Here is an 18,698-nt window from a genome sequence, read left to right on the forward strand (position 1 = left end):
AATGGCAATGGATAATGCAAATGCCTAACTACTAACGTAATTCGATAATCGAGAACATGTTTGATTTTTATGTTTTACTTAAGTTTTTTCATTTTTATTATATTTGTATTGTATGTGTTGTTTTTTGCTAAACGCATCCAATAGGCTTATGTTTTGAGTTTGTATACCTGAACGAAAAAGTTACTATACCTTTATAAAAGCACCTAACTTAGACGTAACCAAATATGTAGATTTGTTGTAACTTAGTTCCTTCTACTAATTGATATTAACCTTTGTAAAAGCCCAGTAATCAGAGACTACTAATAGTAGTGATAATAATAAAATCTATATTAACCAACTTGCACGTTTTAATACCGAGCTGATCTATATACCCAGCGTATACGTAGTTTTCTTCGCAGATTTTTCACACACCAGAGCACAAAACACAAGCACACAGAATCTCACGCATATCGAGCACTTTTCCTGCCACCCCCCACACGACACAGTGCCTCACAAAAGTGTGTGTGCACGCAATTACCGGGTTGCCAAATGCAGAAAATGTCCATTATGTGTACCGCACGTATATACGCGTATATGAGTTCATTGCCTCGCCTACCGCCCTGCTATCAGGAATTTGCGCGCAGAGTACTCCCTGCCACAGCTATAAATACCCTATCCAACCGATCAGATGCGATCCTATCCCATGCGATCCGAACCATGCGGTGCAGGCCGTCTTATTTGCTCGAAAATAGTCTCCCGTTCATTTTAGAATTTTTAGTCTGCAACGTGCAATGAACGCGTTGGGTTTGACTGCGAATCCCCAAGAAGTATTTCAAAAATCTAAATGTTTCGTTAGTGCCAATGTGTGTGTGTAGTGCAATAAAAGAGTAGGTAAACAAGATCTGAAAAGAGTTATTTCGAGGATTATTCAGAATTTGTAAAAGAAAGTAAGTCTCTTTACCATTGCATTTAATTTTCCAACATTACCTAAAGACAGGCAGTAAGAACCGCATATTCTGGTACTTTTGTCTATCCGCCTACCGCCATTTAAAATAAGATAATTATTTATGCCAAATGCATGTGTTACGCTACTTTAAACGAAGTTAAGTCTTAGAGCTAGTGTTATTTTTAAAAGCATTTATTCGCATTCCCTTAAAAAAAACATCTTGTTGTATGGCTGTGCATTGCATCTATTTGAATTTTATAAATATATATAATATAATATATATAACTTTTCTACTTCATGTACATATGTTGTATATGTGTATAGAAGCCGGCCACAAATATTTACATCAATTTCGTTATCTAGCAATAATCATCTAGAAATTGCAATCTTTATTAATATTAACACACTTTCTACAACGTCTCCCCCTCAAAAAACAAAACCACTCACAAAAACTATAGGATCTAATTACGCAAGAGCTCGACGAACTGCTCCAATCGCTTTCGAGCGTCGAGGATGGCATCGCCAACATGAACCAGAGCAGCCTGGATGGCATGCTACATGGATTGAAGGTAATGATAATATTAATCTAAGGCCGAAATAACACCACCTTTTTTGGTTGCTTGATTCGGCATGTACTCAAAGTAGCTAGATTAATTTCAATTAAAATATCTACTCACACCTTGTACATAACTTTTGTAAACGATTATTGGATGCTGGCGTGTGTCAGAGAACTTTAATAACTCAATCGCATCACTCCATAAAGAATCGTACATATTTTTTGTCAGGCTGTTATTTTTGTACCCACAGAATATCGTTTAGTTGTTAGTTTTGTCCAGTTGTAGTGGTCGAACCTTTGTCTGTCTAAGTATTACACATTTTTGTAGGCCCGAAATCCAGTTGTATTGTTATGAAGATTTGTATATTTCGAAACAACATATTTCTGAAACACATATTTTACACGCCCGATGTACAGCTAATCCAGAGCAATCTCGAAGTACACGAAAGGGACGCCATCGAGTTAAAGAAGCAGGCAAAGACATTACCCACGGATCCGGCTACCGAACGGTTGCTCAACGACACCGTGGACCGTATTGACTTACTACTACGCCGCACTCAGCAAGGCATCACCATGATAGCGGTGAGTGGTTAAGATCTACGTCTATAACTATCCGTACTAATAATCCCTCATTCCGTTCAGAATGCTATGCATGGCCAGAAGAAGCGCCAGCAGGAGATCGACGAGTACCAGCAACATCTGCTGGAGCTGGAGCAATGGATCATCGAGGTTTCCGCCGAGCTGGCTTCCTTTGAACCCACCTCGGACAGCAGCACAGATGAGCAGGTGCTCAAATCGCAGGTGGAGAGGAGCCAGCAATTGCTGCGCACCCTCAAGGATCGCCAGCAGTCCATGGAGGATTTGGTGGAGCAGACGCGCCAACTGCAATCCCATCCCGATGTTTCTCCCTTGGCTGACACGCTGATGGAGCAGCTGCAGAGCATCATTACCATTCTGCGGGAACAGGTCACAGTGGCCACCAAGCGCATCTTTACCATTGAAAAGCGCATCGTGGATTTGCGAAAGGCCAAGAGCGATGAGGCGCAACGCCAGCGTGTGCTTGCTGATTCACTCATCAAGCCACCAACCGAAGCGCCAGTGAGTCCAGAGGCGCATGAATCCATCGAGTCCAACGAGAACACCATCGACTCAAGCTCCATGCCCGAAGAGGAGATCAAACCAACTGGAGTGTATGTGGAGACGCAGACATCGCTCAGCCTGCAGCAGCCACAAGTTCAGGTGGTGACCACCACGACTGTGGAGGCGCAGACTAGCTTCAAGGAGCCGGCTGTAGAAACCGCAGAGGTGGCTCTACAAACCCAAAAGGAACGTTCGCCCACCGAGAACATTATGGTAACACAAACGGTGCAGCATGGCCAGGAAACGATCCAGATCGACACGACTCGCAACAAGGATGTGCCCGATGAACCCGAAGATGTCCAGATTGAGGCTCGCTACCATCAACGTCCCAAGGGCGATGTGGACCGCGCTACCGAGCTGATCCTTAAAAATGTACCTCAAGCATTCGAAACCACTTTCGTGGAGCCAGATGAGACGACCACCGAAGTGGTTGTTGGACCCGATGGCACCAAGCACATAGTGCTCAAGAAAGTAACCCGTACCCGCCAGCAAGTTGTACAGCAGCAGCAGATCAGCTCAATTGAGACTATTAGCGATTCGGATGGTAACATCGAGGTTCACTCCACGGGTCAGATTAATCTGGAGAATGTGCACACCACGGACACCAAAGCTGATCCCGAGGAGGGCAGTGTCCACACAGTTATCACACAGCAAACGCGTGGTGCTGTTGTGGATTCAACTCAGCCCGAGGGTGTGATCCTGCAGGAATTCGAAACCGAGCCAACTATTGAGACGTACGAAGAAGTGATTGCCCCAGGCTCCCAGGCGCAACTGATTCCCATGCAGCCAGGAGATGTGCAAACGCAAGGCACCATCCGAGCAGTAGTTCAGCAAGTGACCCGTAAGGTGATCCGCAAGACGCGCAAGATAATCAAGCGAGTGGTGATCATCGACGGAAAGGAGCACATCACTGAGGAAGTGGTCGAGGAGCCAGAGGAAGTGGAAATCACCGAGGAGGAGACAGCACCGCACATCAACGTAAATATAGTGCGAACCGTTGACGGCAAGGTGGTGAGCGAGGAGGAGTTCCAGCGAATGATGCAGGAGCCCGGAGTTCTAATCGAAGAAGTTGCCACGGATCTGCACAAGCCGAGCGCAGAGCCGCAGCAAGAGGTATTTGATATTGAGTCTACCACCACCACCACAAGAACTACAACCGTAACCACACAAGAACAAGAACAGCCAGAACAACAGACACAACCAACAACAGAAACGACTAAAGAAGCACCAGTAGAGTTGCCAGCACCTCAAGTAGATGTTGAACAACCCGTAGTAGTTGCCACTACCAGTCCCGTTCATGTTCCAACAGCGGATGTAGTCGAGCCCAAGGACTCCTCACCGACATCCGCTACCGCAGCTGTAGTAGATGTCGAAGCAGTGGTTGAAGATATCAACGAGATTTGGCCACTGGAACATCACCTGAAACCCACCAACATTGACTTCTCCCAGCACGTCGAAGAATTGGCAGCACCAGCAGCGGCCACAGCCGAGACTGAAGCATCCATGCCAGTAGAGGAAATTTGGCCGACAAGTCCAGAAACCGGAAACTCATTGACCCTGGAGCAGTACCAGTTTGAGCCACAATCACCTCATGAAGAGACCACAAAATCTGATCTAGTTAAGCCCCACGAGACTGAACCGCAAGCTGTGGCTGAAACTAAGCCAGAAGCCATTACCACTGGAAGTATTACCATTACCAAAACTACAACCACCATCACAAGCTCCACAGAAGTACCGGAGGAAAATCTTGCCGATGAACAACAGCCTCCTGCAAACAAAATCAAGACTGACATTCAAAGTTTTCTTGAAGCCGAACAGACTTTGGCTGCAGCTCTAAGGGAGCAGTCTTCAACTCCGACTGTAGCTTCAGTTGCTGAAGATGTTCAGACTCATCCTGAGGAAATTGTTCTTGAGGAGAGGACTGTTGAAATTTCAACCATCAAGACTGAAGAGAATCAACAAGAGCCAGTTACAGTGGAAGAAGTGAAATCACTCCCTGTAGAACCTGAACCAGTTGAACCAGAGCTGGAGGAAGTGGCCATTGAAATTGTTGAGCAGACTGAGCAAAAGCCAGAAGAGCCCGTTCTTGAGAAACAACCAGCTCCTGGCCAAATCGACCTGCGTGCCGCCACTCAACTCATCATCTCTGGTGAGGCCGCAGCTTCAACGGCTCCACAGAAAACCTTCCAAATCACAGCACCCTCTCTGGAGGACAATGGTGCTGGTGTGCTGAAAGTTGTCCTGGGCAAGGAAAGCACCAACGAAGAGGATACCGCAGCTCCGACTACCGGCAAGGTTAGCATGACCATCATTGAGACCGCTGCTGCTCCCGTCGCCGACGCCAAGCGGCGTCGAAAGAAAAAGAAGAGAAGAGATACAAAACACGAGGAGGAGCTTGAGCAAGAACAAGAAACTGAGCCGGAACCAGTTGCCGTTAAGGAGCCTGAGGTGAGCTCTGATGTGCCCGTTTCTCCGGAGGATTCACCACGCGATACCGTTCGTCATGAGTCCATTGTTGAGATTAGTCCCGATAGCGATTTGTCCAGCATTGAGATTGACACGAAAGTGAAGATTGTGGAAGATGCCGTTGTTTCTTCACCATCGGAGTCGCCACGAACGCCAATGGTTGAGCTGGTCATTCCCACTGAGGTTGTTGAGTTAGCTTTGGTCGAGGATGAGGAACAGCAGACCACACCGCGTATTCCCTCGCCCACGGAAAAATCGGAAGTCGAACAGGATATTAAATCCGTGCAGACTTCACCACAGCATCAACCCAAACTGGATGAAACTGCAGTGCAGACGAGTCTGGAGGTGCAGCCGGATAACCAGGAGAATGAATCGCAAACACTGATTGTTGAGATAACGGAGACTGAAGCACAAACCACTCCGCGAAGCGAGGAGCAGCCGGTGGCTGTTGAGATTTCCACTACTGAGATTCAAACCGATGTGAGTGGCCAGCCAGCTGAAACTGTAGAGATTTCCAGCCAAACTACCGTGACCACGACCATCGAAAAGGAACTGCAGACCACGCCGAAGGATTCTCCTCGAGCACCACAGGCAGGCAGCAGTGACGTGGTGGAATCTCTGGTGCAGGATTTGGTTAAGGATATGACTACCGATCTGCCAGTGCGTACAAGCGAACAATCTACCGTGACTGAAACCACCACAACCACTGAGACCCATGTGCAGACAACCACTCCGGAGCCAAGGGAACAAACTGAAGTCATTAAACCGGAAACTGCCCATGAAGAAACCTCAACCGTTGAACTTGTGCAGTTCGCGGATGGTGAAATGCAAACCACGCCTCCTGTAGATCAGCAACCCGCATCTTTGGATGATAGTTCTCTGACTGCCACTTCGATATCCGTTTCGGAACCCTATGAACTGGAGGTCAAGACCACGGTTGCCATTCCCGCTGATTCTGATACATCTGTGGCTGAGCCAACGGTCTATGAATACACACAGACCATGCAGCTGCCTAAGCAGGAGAAGAAATCCAAGAAGGACAAGAAAAAGAAGCAGAAAAATGTGCCTGAAGTGGAGCAGCAGCTGCCAGAGGATCAACAGATCAGTGTGACCGTTGAAATCGCACCAGAGTTACTATCTGAGTCCGGCATTGTGGTATCCACCAACCAGCAGATTGAAGATGTGCTTCATGTAACACCCGTGGTGGAAACTCCCATCGAATCCGAAGAAGTGGAAACGCCCAAAGCTCAAAGAGTGCAACTTCAAATCACCAAGACCACTGTTTACGATGAGTATCCCGATCTGCCAGTGCATATAACTGAGCAGAACAAGGTGCTGATTGCGTCCCAGCAGAGCAAGCGATCCGGAGCAGGACCCACATCCTCAGCGGTGACCATCGAAGAGGTGGGCTCACCCACGGAGGAGCTGGTAGTGCCCATCACCCCGGGACCGGACAATCTGAGTGGCGAGACCCACAACATCTGGTTCAGTGCCACCACCAGTGTGGATAAGACACCCATTGAGCTCTCCCAGGCTTTAATTATGAGCGAGAGTTTGCAGCACTATCCAGGACAACAGCAACTGACCCAGCAGCCAATCCTGATTTCCACCAAGGAGGCCATCGGCGACCGCATCAAGCAGCTCAAGCAGGCGACGCCCCAACAAGCCACTCCACTGAGTAATGTGCTCCACTTGGCCACCTTATCTGAACAGATTAAGGAACTGCCCACCGAGCAACGCATATTGGAGGTCAACGAAGGTCTCAAGGATCTCGATGTTGCCATTAAGAATGGTGACAAGACTGTGATTCAAACCACCGTGATCACGGTTATCGAGAAGGTATCAACTTGGTTGGAAACCATCGAGTATCGCGTGTACCTCATCAGACAGAACTCAAATGAGGGACCCTCCGAAGAGAAACTGGATAACTATAACAAACTCAATGACGAGCTTAGCACTATCAAGCAAAATGTCGTTCAACTTGAGCGACAATTGTCCAAGGCTGAGCCGGAACCAGAGTTGCTGCAATGCGTGGATAGCCTGAAGGAGCATGTCGATGCAGTGGAGCAGGTTACACAACAGAACCAGGTGCAGGACAGCAACGATCTGGACAAGTGGCACAGCTTCGAGGTTCTTCTGTACAACGTCTCCTCTGTCTTGGCCGACCTGCAGCAGAGCTACGATCTTTTGATTAATCAAGAGTATCCTTTGTCCGCTAAACTGGCCCAGTTGGATGAGTTGGAGCAGCAGCATGAGGCGGCGCAGCAGCAACTTGCGCAGCTCTGTCAAAACGCTCGAGCTTTCCAACGCGATTTCCCAGGCAAGAAGATGCCGCAGGATGTGCACAATGCCTTCGAGACCAGCAAGAATATTGCCAACAACATTCAGGCAGAGCGGGAGCGTGTGCTTCAACTTCAATCTCTAGCGGAGGAGTACGAGCAGACCCTCAAAGAGTTCACTAAAATCACGGTTCTTGCTGACAAGCTGGTGGAAAGTCCAATTGTATCCAGTTCCCTCGAGCAGCTAAACAACGAGGTGCAGAAACAGAGGAAGTTCTTCGTAAATCTCAGCCACTGTCGCGCCATGCTGGAATCCCTGGAGGAGAACATCGATAGTGAGACCCGCGAGAAGCACTCGGAGTTGCACAAGGAGCTCTACAACAGGGCTACCAGTCTGCTGGACAAGGCATCCGAAAGGTCCTCCAAATTGGTGCAAGCTGCCTCCCGTTGGACCGTGCTGGAGAAGGGCATGCGGGATGAACTTCAATGGCTCCAGGTGGCTCAGCAACGAGTTCCCGACCTATCAGCCGTAACTTCCGCAGACTACGATCAATACACCACCCTGTACCAATCCCTGAGCAATGATATCTCACATCACTATGTGAAAATGACGCAGCTTTCGGGAATTGCCAACAAGTTGCAGCTTTTGGTGCAAGCCCCCAATCTCGTAGAGGAAACCAATGAGGCGTTGATAGTGCTACTCAAACTCCGCGAGGAGGTTGCTCTCTACCTCCACCGCCTTCTGGTCTTCAAGGAAATCTGGGTGCAGTACGAACAGCAAACGGATAAGCTGGAAGCCTTTGTACGTGAAGCAGAGCAGGAATTGAGGAACATCCAAATACCCTCGCAGCCCACTCACCAGCCCATCGAGCACATGCGTCAATTCTGGGAGATTAAGGCCCGTTTCGAGCTCCACAATAATGTGAGAACCGATACGGGTCTGAGCTTTGAGAAATCCCTGCAGGTCATCCCCTTGGCCGACGAGATGCTTCAGCGGCAGTTCCATGCCCAACTGGAGGATCGCTGGCAGGCAGTGGCCCAGGCCATCGAACTCATTCAGCACAACATTGTGGAGTGCCTGTCGTCGGAGGATGTACCCGCAGACGAGAAGCTCAAAATGGTGGAGCGAGAGCTGCAGGAGATCTACCTGACCATGACCAGCATGAAGGGTGTCATCAAGAACGAGGAGGAGCTCTGTCTGTACATCGAACGAGTCCAAGTACTTCGCACTCGCGTCGGCTTCATTGGCAACGAGCTGGGCAGGATTGGACTGCAAGAGCCTGCCATTGAACCGGAAAAGGTGGGTGAGCTATTCTCGCTCTCACACAAGATCAGCACCCAGATCGCCGAGGAGCTGGAGGGTGCATCTGTGCTGCGTGACCAACTTCAGGCCATCCAGGAGGGCATTAGCAATCAACGTAAACACCAGGCCAAGATTTCGGTCATTTTGGATGAATGTGAAGCCGCCGAGCGCCAGGGAGCAGATGTCCTCGAAAAGGCAGTTGCCGATTGCCAAGCTGCCGGCGAGGAGCTGGTGATCAGCTGGCAGGAGATTATGCGAATCCGCCAGATGCTACACACCCTGCCCATGCGCCTCAAAATGTCCGTTTCACCGGTTAAGTTGGAGAGGGATATCTCCCAACTGCAGGACGACCACGCCTTCCTCGAGAGCAAGTGCACCAACATTATGGCCATCCTGAGGAGCCGCCTTGCCGTCTGGCTGCGCTATGAGCGTCAGCTGGAGCTGGTCCACGGATCTGTCCAGGAAACCGACTTCATGATGGAACTCATCCGGGTGCACGGTCAAGTGGACTACGAGCGCCTGCGCAAAGCCACTGAACGTTTGGAGGTAAGTTTCAGCCCACAATTTTATGACTTTGTTTACGGGCGCGTTTAGGGATCGATTTGTATCTCAGATACATTCGTATCTTTCTGCCTGATTCAAAACGCGCTACCTGCTGAGTGGAATTTTCGCGAATTGCTTATCAGCTTAGTTTTCCCAGAGGAAAATTAGCTACAAAATCCGCTACATTTTCGTAACGCGCCTCATTCATTTTTCGAGTCTCGAAACAGAAACATCTATACGTTTTGTTCTAAAAAATTTAGTATATATTTTCTTCGTTCTAAAAAATAATTTGTGAAATATATAATTTAATCATTTTAAATTTTAAAATTGATTCAATACTATTTGCCGAGCAAAGATTCTCGTGTAATTTAACATTTTTCGGGTTGAATGTAAATTTAAAAAAGCTATCGGTCGTCAAACTTTCCCCCAAGCTTTTTCGTAAGCTCCCGCCGCATGTGGGGCTCTTAACGTAGCAAGTTTATCGCGGCCCCAGTTGACGTTAACTTCGAACCGAGCGCGTATCTCCCGTCGCGGTCGGAATCCCATATACAACTCGACTAATCCATCTTTATACGGGCAAATTAACCCATCGCAGGGACTGGCTGGCGATCTGCATAACCGCGAGCAACTGATCGATGAGCTGAAGGGTGCCGCCAAGCCGCTGATCGAGAGCTGCGATGTCCAGATTGTCGAGCAGATCGAGTCCGCTGTCCAGGAGGCGGTAGTCGCCTGGAATGACACCAGCGAGAATCTGCAGCAGCTGCGAACCCGCTACCAAAGAGCCGTCGAACTGTGGGACAAGTATCGCAACGCCTCAGCGGCCGTCAAGAACTCCATTGACCAGCAGATGGATGCGGTCAAGTCGCTGGAGCAGCCCCTGGATGCCCTGCAGCACGCCAAGGTGAGTGCCCACAAATGCCGTGACCCGTCCGGCAAACGGGTCGTATGAGTGATTTATATCGCGTGTGGGCGACAGTGATGCCAACGACCTGTTTGTCACATAGGTAAAATCGAACTGGAAAAATATAATAATTGAACAAACAACAGGGACAGAAAATCGGTTAATATCTGTACATTCTAAGTATATATCTAAGTATATATCTAAAGATATATCGATTGGTTGCTATTTAAAGTCAATTAATCTAATTTATTTTTCATTATTAGTCATAATTCTGATACATTTCCGTTGGAGTTTTTATCGAGATCTTTTGAGAACATAAGTTATCTAGTTATCTAAAACTGATAAATCCGCCTTAGGTGTACATATTTTTTTTTTTTTTTTGCGGCAAACTAGGACAGAAGTGGTGCTCTTTAATTGGCCACTAGGGACGCGGGTGTTCCAACTAGTAATTACATTGATTTTCTCCGTAGTGCTCGCCCTATCAATTTTTCGGGCGCGTCAATGTAATCGGTTCGTAATAGTTCCGCCGTGAATGAACATATATGAGCTAACTTGGTCCGGCTGTGTTTGTGTCATAAATTATGCTTTGGGTAAATAAAAGCGACTTCGACGTACGATTTCCTTTTCGGCATTTACTTAAAAAATTAACGCATACTCGGGTCGCCGTTTTGTGTTTATTGATCATTAGGGTCATTATATTATGGTAGGGCCCAACTCGATGGTGTAATTATATTTTCGGACAGGCGACCAACTGTCATTTCACACAGGAGAGTTTATCAACCCGCTGCTGTTGGGCGGCTTCATTTTCGTATTATTATAGTATTTTATATTTTTGTATACATAGCAGCTTTATCAACAGCAGCAGCTGAAAAACAGCGGTAACAGGTCCGCAAATGCCTTCAGCTCCGAATGAAGATAAATGTGGAAGAAGATAGACAAATCTATTTCTTAATACCTAATCTATGTTGGTATTTTCAATGCCAGTTCTCTAAGCGTTTGTTTGCTTATGTAGCTCCGTGATAAAGCATCGCCAAAATACTTGCCAGATGATATCATAGGGCGGACACTACAAAGGGCATTAGAGAACAACTTATACGACGACAAGTGGTGACCCGTTTTCCGCTCGAATTGAAATCGAAAGTGCGCCGGGCACTCACAGAGCCCTAATTACCATTGGCGAGCAGGGAAATGCACTCGACATCACAATTGATAAGGGTCTGCGGCACGAAATGGAACACCAGCCCGGCCGGCTTGGGCTAAATACATTCCGTCGTCGTCGAGTTAAATATAAACCAGTGACATTTTGCCAGGCATCCAATATAATTGGGGTATGTTTCATTTAGAAAGAGCTTTTCGGTGGCGAGAAAGAACAGAAAGTATTAGCAATAGTTAGGCAAAAGGCAAAAGGGAATGTTAAATGAACACAATTGATAGATGACTGCTAATGAGATGGTTTCCAGTTGACTATTTAAGCTAATAACTCCATCTCTCTACATTCACACAGGTATGCCAAGACAACCTGACGACCCAGAATGACAGAATCTTGGAGTTGCGCGACATTGTGGCCAAGATCGCCGCCGATGTGGGCCTGGATGCCTCGGCGCTCATGCAAGGTGAATTGGATGCACTGGGTCAGCGATTGGCCGAGTGCAAGGATGCCATCACCACGCTGGCCAACGTGGCCGAGACGCAGGACAAGGAGCGCAAGGAGCTCGACAAGGAGGTGACTCTGGCCAAGGCCTACTTCAACAATGTGCAGCAGGTGAGTGAGGCGAATGAATGAAATTAGGATAGCACACGGAAGTACACGGAAGTAGGACGTGTATCATCCCACTGGGATTAGACCCAACCATCCTGACCAGCTATCGATTGTGGCGTCGAATTGATGGATATTTTGCATATGCCAGCTTGGCTTTGGCGTGTGGAAATTCCCACACTAACGAATACCGATTAGCCGGCAAGTGTTTTTGCTGTTGTGCTTGTAGCTGGTAGTTGTTAATCCAATACGAAGGACATGCTATTTTAAGTGGGTTAAAAGTTGAAAAAGTTTTTGTGTACCCTGGCTGGCAGCCAGACCACTCACCGTGGTCCCAGTGCTCCCTGCCCATCATTATTGATTGATAAGAGGCGTGAATATAATTTTTGAGAGTACGTTTCCCCAGTGAAATATTTATAAAATCGTAATTGACACCTGCTGCCCCGTGGGAAGGTTGGTAAATATTTAATGACCATATGTGGATGGATATATGTCCTATGTTTTGGTCTTTGAGGCTAGAAAACTTACTGCGGACTATCTCTGTTTTGGTCTTGTGGTCATCATTTATCAAACAACTAATTCACTTCCCCGGGGAAACGGAAGTTGAGCATTTTATGAAATTACAAATAAATTAATTCTTTGATAAGCGCACTCTTTAAAAGCTCTAAAGTGCTTTCCCCTTTAAATCAAAGCCACCATAAATATAAACGGAAGCTTGGCTGATTAACGATCGTACAGTTTTACGATTCATTCAAAAAGGGGCATAAACAAGTGATTTCATTGATAGGTTGCATACAAGTGCCTTTACAAATTAACGTACCAAATTGGGCATTTTTTGGTGGAACTTTCCAAGCACCTTGCACCACGGTGGGCTCATTTGCATGGCACATGCCAACCAGTTTGGATTTCCCCCCGGCTCCCTTTTCCACTCCCAATCCGACTCCGCCGCCCACATTTGGCCCCCCTCATCGACGCCTCAGACAATTGAAGTTGGCCACTGGGTGCGCGTGTCGTTGGCATGAGGTCATTGCCAGTTGGCGGAAAGAGTTGCAATGTGCCACACCGATTCCCATTGTCTTGGAAGCCATGCAGTGGACAGACGGACGAATGGTAACCGGAGACATCCGAGCAGCCATATTAGGGTCAGGCCAATTAGCGATGCACGAAGCATATTGAAAGCTGACCACTGCGAATGAATAAATAATAATATTTTCGTTTGCCTCCTTGCAGGACATTTCCCGAGAGGCACCGCAAAATCCCAAGGAAAGCGAGGAGCAGCTGGCCGCTTTGCGAGCCCATCTCCAGACTTTGGCCCGAACGGAAGAGCAGCTGCGTCAGCTGAAGGAACGCCATCAGAACAGCGAAGTAGCACCATCGGTGGCCGGCAGCGATGATGACGGCATCCTGGAGGTTCTAGCCATGTGGCAGAAGATTTTCCAGGACACCTTCCAGGAGTACCATCGCCTGTCCACGCGACTCGCCCGCAGCCAAAACAGCTCGGAGGCTCTGCGATTGTGGAGGCAGTATCTGCAGCACGTCCAGTCCTTCCTGTCCTGCGCCATTCCCGAGGATTACAGCAGCCTGCGAGAGCAGCAGCAGCTGTGTGCCATCCACCAGAACTTGCTCATCTCGCAGCAGAGTGTGCTTTCCGAGACACCACTGGAATCGGAGCTATCGGAGCAGTACAAGGCTCTGACCAACCTGCACAATGAAACCCTCTCGAGGATCATGCAGCGCAATGGTGAGCTGGAACGGCGGGTTAGTGGCTGGAATGCCTACCGCCAGCAGCTGGCAGCCCTTTTGGACTGGCTGCGTCAACGGGAAGCGGAACGCAATGCCCTTCAATTGCGCTACATTCACCTGAAGCGAGTGCCCCACCTGAAGCACCGCCTGGATGCCATGATCCAGCAGCTGGATCAGGGAGAACAACAGAGCAAGGCTTTGCAGGAGCAGCAGCAGGAGCTGGCCAGGCATTGTGACGACGCGCTGGCCACCGCCATGCGAATGGAGCAGGCCAGCATTGGTCAGCGGATAAGCAATCTCCGCGCAGCCCTCAAGACCTGGCAAGGATTCCTGCAGCGCGTTACCCAACTATCGGAAAGCTACGAGCAGCGAGTGAACCAGTTGCAACAGGAATTCGGAGCAGCTCAGAAGCTTCTGGATGTCAACAGCGAATCCCTGCCCACTCAGCCAGCGGCAATTGAGCAACTTCTGGGATCCCTGCGTGCGCAAAGGGTCCAACTTGGTGCCCAAGTCCCCGCTCTGGAGAGTCTCACTGTGACCCAGGAGGAGCTCAAGGAGTGCATCAGTCCCCACGACATGAAGACTATTCGCCAAAGGAACTGGTTGCTCTGGCAGCAGCACGCCGATCTGGACTACCAGCTGGCCAACCTGATCAACTCGATCGAGGAGCGACTGTCCCTACTGTCCAACTATCAAATCAGATACGATCGCATCTCCCAGTGGCTGCAACGTTTGGAACAGCGTGTGGAAAAGGATGCTGATGTCACTGCCATGACGAATCCCGAACAGGCAGCCAAGCAGCTGGAGCAGCAAGTGAAATCCGAGCTGCAACTGAGGGACAAGGAACGGGAGTGGCTTCTATCCACCAGTCGGGAACTGCTCACCCTCTACTCCGAGCCTGAAGTGCGATCCCAGGTGCAACAACAGAGTGACTCCCTCATCGATCGCTGGCAGCGGCTCAAGTATTTGGCCAAGCAGAAGGCCACCAAGATAGGAGAGCTCAAGATGACACTTGTCCGTTTGGAGGAGCGAATCGCCCTGATCCGCGCCTGGCTTTTCGAAGTCGAATCCCAACTGGACAAGCCCTTAAATTTCGAGAGCTACACACCGAATGTGATCGAGGCCAAGCTGAAGGAGCATGAGCAAATCCAACGCTCCATTGAGCACCACAGCAGCAATGTGGGCGAGGTCCTAAATCTCGTAGAGATGCTACTCAACGATGCGGACAGCTGGCGCACGCAGGTGAACACTTCCGGATTAGCTGCCTCAGCTCAGAATCTGGAGCAGCGCTGGAAGAATGTGTGCAGCCAGTCGGCGGAACGAAAGGCCCGCATCCTGAGCATTTGGAATCTTCTACAGCAGCTCATCAAACTCACTGCAGAGCACAAAAACTGGCTGGGAAAACAAGAAAGCCAAATTGCCGGCTTCGAAAGAGATCAGAAGTCGCACAGCAAGCATAAGTTGGAGGAGCGACAGAAGGAGCTGAGAGCTAAGCTGGAGGAGCTGGAAAGCCAGTCGGTGAATCTTCGCCAGCTGGAGCAGATCTATGCTAAGCTGACCATGAGCGCTGGCGTCGAGCCGGAGAACATCCAGAAGCTGACACTGCCCACCAAGGTGATGGTGAGCATGTGGCGCCAGTTGACGCCACGCTGTCACGCCCTATTGGATGCCATCGACAAGGATGCCAAGCTTATGCGAGAGTTCAACAACGCCCAATTGGAAGCCACCAACTCCCTGAATGCCATACAAAAGACTTTGGAACAATTGCCCAGCGCGGAGGACCAACAGACCTCCAAGGCGGAGCCGAAAGCGGTGCTCCAGCGTCTGGAGAGCCTAGAGAAGAAGTTGCAGGACGCCCAGCAGCATGTCCAGCAGGCGGATAACCTGGCCCAGGAGGCCAAGACCAGGACCAAGCAGCAACCCCAACTGAAGCAATTGCTGGAACTTGTGTCCGCCTACACCACCCTTTGGCAGACTGTCCAGACCCGCATTGTCACCCTCAAGACCACTTGGCTGACCAGAGCAGCGCAGGCAGCCGCCTCCCTGCCGGTCAGTGAGGCAGCCAACGCTGCCGTCCAGGTAAACACCCTATCCCAGCGGAAACTCCGTCAGGCCCAACAGATGCAGAGGGAAACCTCCATCACGGCCAAGGATGCCTACATCATGGAACTGCAGACGGCCATCACGGAGTGCCAGAACAATCTGGACGAGCTGCAGCGCACGGTGGTGGACAAGACCCGCAAGCCAGGACCCCAGAAGATCGCCAAGCTGCTGGGCAACGCGCAGTCCTCCACCGAGCTGGTGAAGCATCTCAGCCATCTACTGATCACCGAGTGCAAGGCGGATGGCCAGGCTGCCGAGGTGGACACCGTGGCAGAGCTCACGTTGCGCTTCGATACACTGCAATCGCAGTGGAAGGCGCGACAGCAACACGATCAAAATGCAAGGTAAGATTTTATAATTATTATCTATATATTTGTTGGGATATTTTTCAAAAGACTTGCCAGACCAGAAAGCCATTTTGATGCAATTTTCTCTTGGAGTCAAAGTGGCATATTTGGGAATATACCTTCCCAATTGTGTCTCAAATACTCCAAAATCAACTATGTAATAGGGACGAACGGCATCCTGAATAGTGCATCATACTATAGCAGATGACTTGTGTTCGTCCACATTTAAAAGTTTTCTAAATTTTAAAAATATCAATAGAAAAAGTATCCATTTTCGGCTTGGCATGTTCTGCAACATTTTTCGCTGGTGATTTGGGTCTGTTCTTGACTAACCAATTGTTTTATTGCTTTCCATTTCGCTGTTGCCTACTTTCTCCTTATGTCAAAACACACGCATAATCACACTCGAATATATAAACTTACCCATGCTTAACTCGAACCTGCGCATTCATGATGACACCAGGTGCCACCTACCTGCATCCTACAAGAACAACTGCATCCAGTAAGTGTATCTACCTGTCGGTGGGCAGTTCCGACCTCCGACCTCCTGCTGTTCGATCCTTTGTTCCATGTTGTACGTGATTTTCCACTAGACAAAAGCTGGCAGCGGACTACAAATGGCCGCCAGTCTCCAAGGTGGCGAACAGCAAGAGGTCGCGGAGTAAACGCCCTAACTACCTAAGTTAACCTTAAAGCCAAATCAATGGACTTTGAAAAGGCGAGCTTAAGCTAACATTTAATCAATTACCATCTTAATCACTATCTGGTGTGATTATTCAATTACTAATTTCTCCACTTTTATGACCAATTCTAGCGAGGTTGGCCGGCTAACGTGTCCGCTCTGCACACAGCGAAACTGGCAGCAGATCGACAACGATCTGTGGCGCCTGGAGCAGTGGTTGCAGTTCGCCGAGAGCACCCAGAAGGCCCAGTCAGCTCCGCCCTCGAACATCGAGCTGCTGGAGGACGTCACGCAGGACCATCGCGAGTTCCTCCTGGATCTGGAGAGTCACAAGTCCATCATATCGTCGTTGAATGTGGTCGGTGACCACTTGGCTACGCACACTTTGGATACCGAGAAGGCGCGACAGCTGCGATCTCGTCTAGAGGCGGACAATGAGCGCTGGAACAATGTGTGCATTAATGCCACCAAATGGCAAGGTCTTCTCCAGACCGCCCTGATGGGCAACAGCGAGTTCCATCAGACCATCGATGAGCTGGTGGAGTGGCTGCAGCGCACAGAGCAGAACATCAAGGCCTCCGAGCCCGTTGATCTCACCGAGGAGCGCTCCGTTCTGGAGACCAAGTTCAAGAAGTTCAAGGATCTGCGCGCCGAACTGGAAAGATGCGAACCTCGGGTGGTCAGCCTGCAGGATGCCGCCGATCAGCTGCTCCGCTCCGTCGAGGGCTCCGAGCAGCAATCGCAACACACCTACGAGAGGTAAGGTGTCCAGTGGGCCAGTTCCGAGGGCGGAACGAAACAATTCGTGGGTGCCGCTTGAGCTTAGGGCCTGGAAGATTCCATTGTTAGTTGGGCGGAAAACAATTAAATTCTATATATTTTATATGGTTTTAGTTGGTATTCTTAGTTCATATGACTAGTTTTAGCAATGATCATTTGGAAACTGTAGATAATTTTCCCTATTTCTATTATTATCTACTATTATCAAGTAAAGTTTTTAACTATCCAATTATCTTAAAAACTCCTACTGTGCACTATCCACCAAAATCCTTTTCCTTAGTTCCCGCTTCAAAAATTTGAATTCACATTATTTCAAAATTATACTAAAAAATATCCGCAAAGATAATTAAGCCTTTTGGAACCTTCCACAACTAAACATTCTATAGCCATTTAAACTAGTAGAACGTATTTCAGCTATATACAAAATCAATCGTATCGATCGATCATTTATTTTTTGCCTCTACACATATTTTGTGTTGCCGTTTTTGTTGCGTATATTATTTTGTGTTGTATTTTTGGTACTCAAAATTCTTTCGTCCGCCCATTCTAACCCTCCATCCAAACATACACCGCCAAGAGCCCATGCAAATGTTTTAAATGCTCCAGAACCCTTTCCAGATTGACCGATCTCCGGCTGCGTCTCCAATCCCTGCGTCGTCTATCCGGCATCTATATCGTTAAACTAGGTGCCGTCCTCGGTTACGAGGGCGACAATCTCGGCGTGCCACTGCACATGTTGTCTAGTGAGGTGAGTCCAAGTGTCCCGTCCATTGCCCAACAACTTGGTTTCCTGTTCAAAAACATGATTTGTCCCAAAAAAAAATGGAAAATAATTAAATTTTTGATTTGTTGATTTGTGAGCGCACCAGAAGTAAGTGAAACCAATTGGCAGTCGAACGAGAAAATATGAAAAGAATTGATCCTTATGATTTCTATTATTTATAATTTATTTGTTTTCCTTTCTTTCTTTTTTTCTGTATGGCAAATATAGCTTTTGGATAATACTACATTATCAACCTCTTCCATGCAGGCCGCCGCACCCAACACAGAAAATGCAAAGTAAATATCTATAGAAATTGATTTTAAGTTTTTGATTCTCACCATGCATCGTAGTTGAAAACTATTTATTGTTTGAACAACTTGTGCACTTTATAGTTGAAACTGAAAAGAGCAC

At 48.4% G+C, this 18,698-nt stretch overlaps 1 protein-coding gene across 14 annotated transcripts in view; it reads left to right on the forward strand.

The window, feature by feature from the left end:
- The window catches only part of LOC6613451 (nesprin-1), a 95,853-nt gene that overhangs the window by 75,642 nt on the left and 1,513 nt on the right, over window positions 1-18,698 (forward strand). For 8 of the 14 annotated variants that reach the window (XM_032723389.1, XM_032723376.1, XM_032723382.1 and 5 more), the window contains 10 exons: window positions 1,384-1,494; window positions 1,899-2,063; window positions 2,124-9,215; window positions 9,808-10,113; window positions 11,618-11,875; window positions 13,100-16,059; window positions 16,526-16,564; window positions 16,877-17,503; window positions 18,131-18,272; window positions 18,516-18,583. In XM_032723389.1, coding sequence (XP_032579280.1) covers window positions 1,384-1,494; window positions 1,899-2,063; window positions 2,124-9,215; window positions 9,808-10,113; window positions 11,618-11,875; window positions 13,100-16,059; window positions 16,526-16,564; window positions 16,877-17,503; window positions 18,131-18,272; window positions 18,516-18,583 — 11,768 coding nt within the window. The remainder of the gene's footprint in view (window positions 1-1,383; window positions 1,495-1,898; window positions 2,064-2,123; window positions 9,216-9,807; window positions 10,114-11,617; window positions 11,876-13,099; window positions 16,060-16,525; window positions 16,565-16,876; window positions 17,504-18,130; window positions 18,273-18,515; window positions 18,584-18,698) is intronic. The other 6 variants (XM_032723395.1, XM_032723403.1, XM_032723338.1 and 3 more) reach the window with 5 other exon arrangements.

This window comes from Drosophila sechellia, chromosome 2L (assembly GCF_004382195.2).
Source record: "Drosophila sechellia strain sech25 chromosome 2L, ASM438219v1, whole genome shotgun sequence".
Taxonomy (NCBI): Eukaryota; Metazoa; Arthropoda; class Insecta; order Diptera; family Drosophilidae; genus Drosophila; species Drosophila sechellia.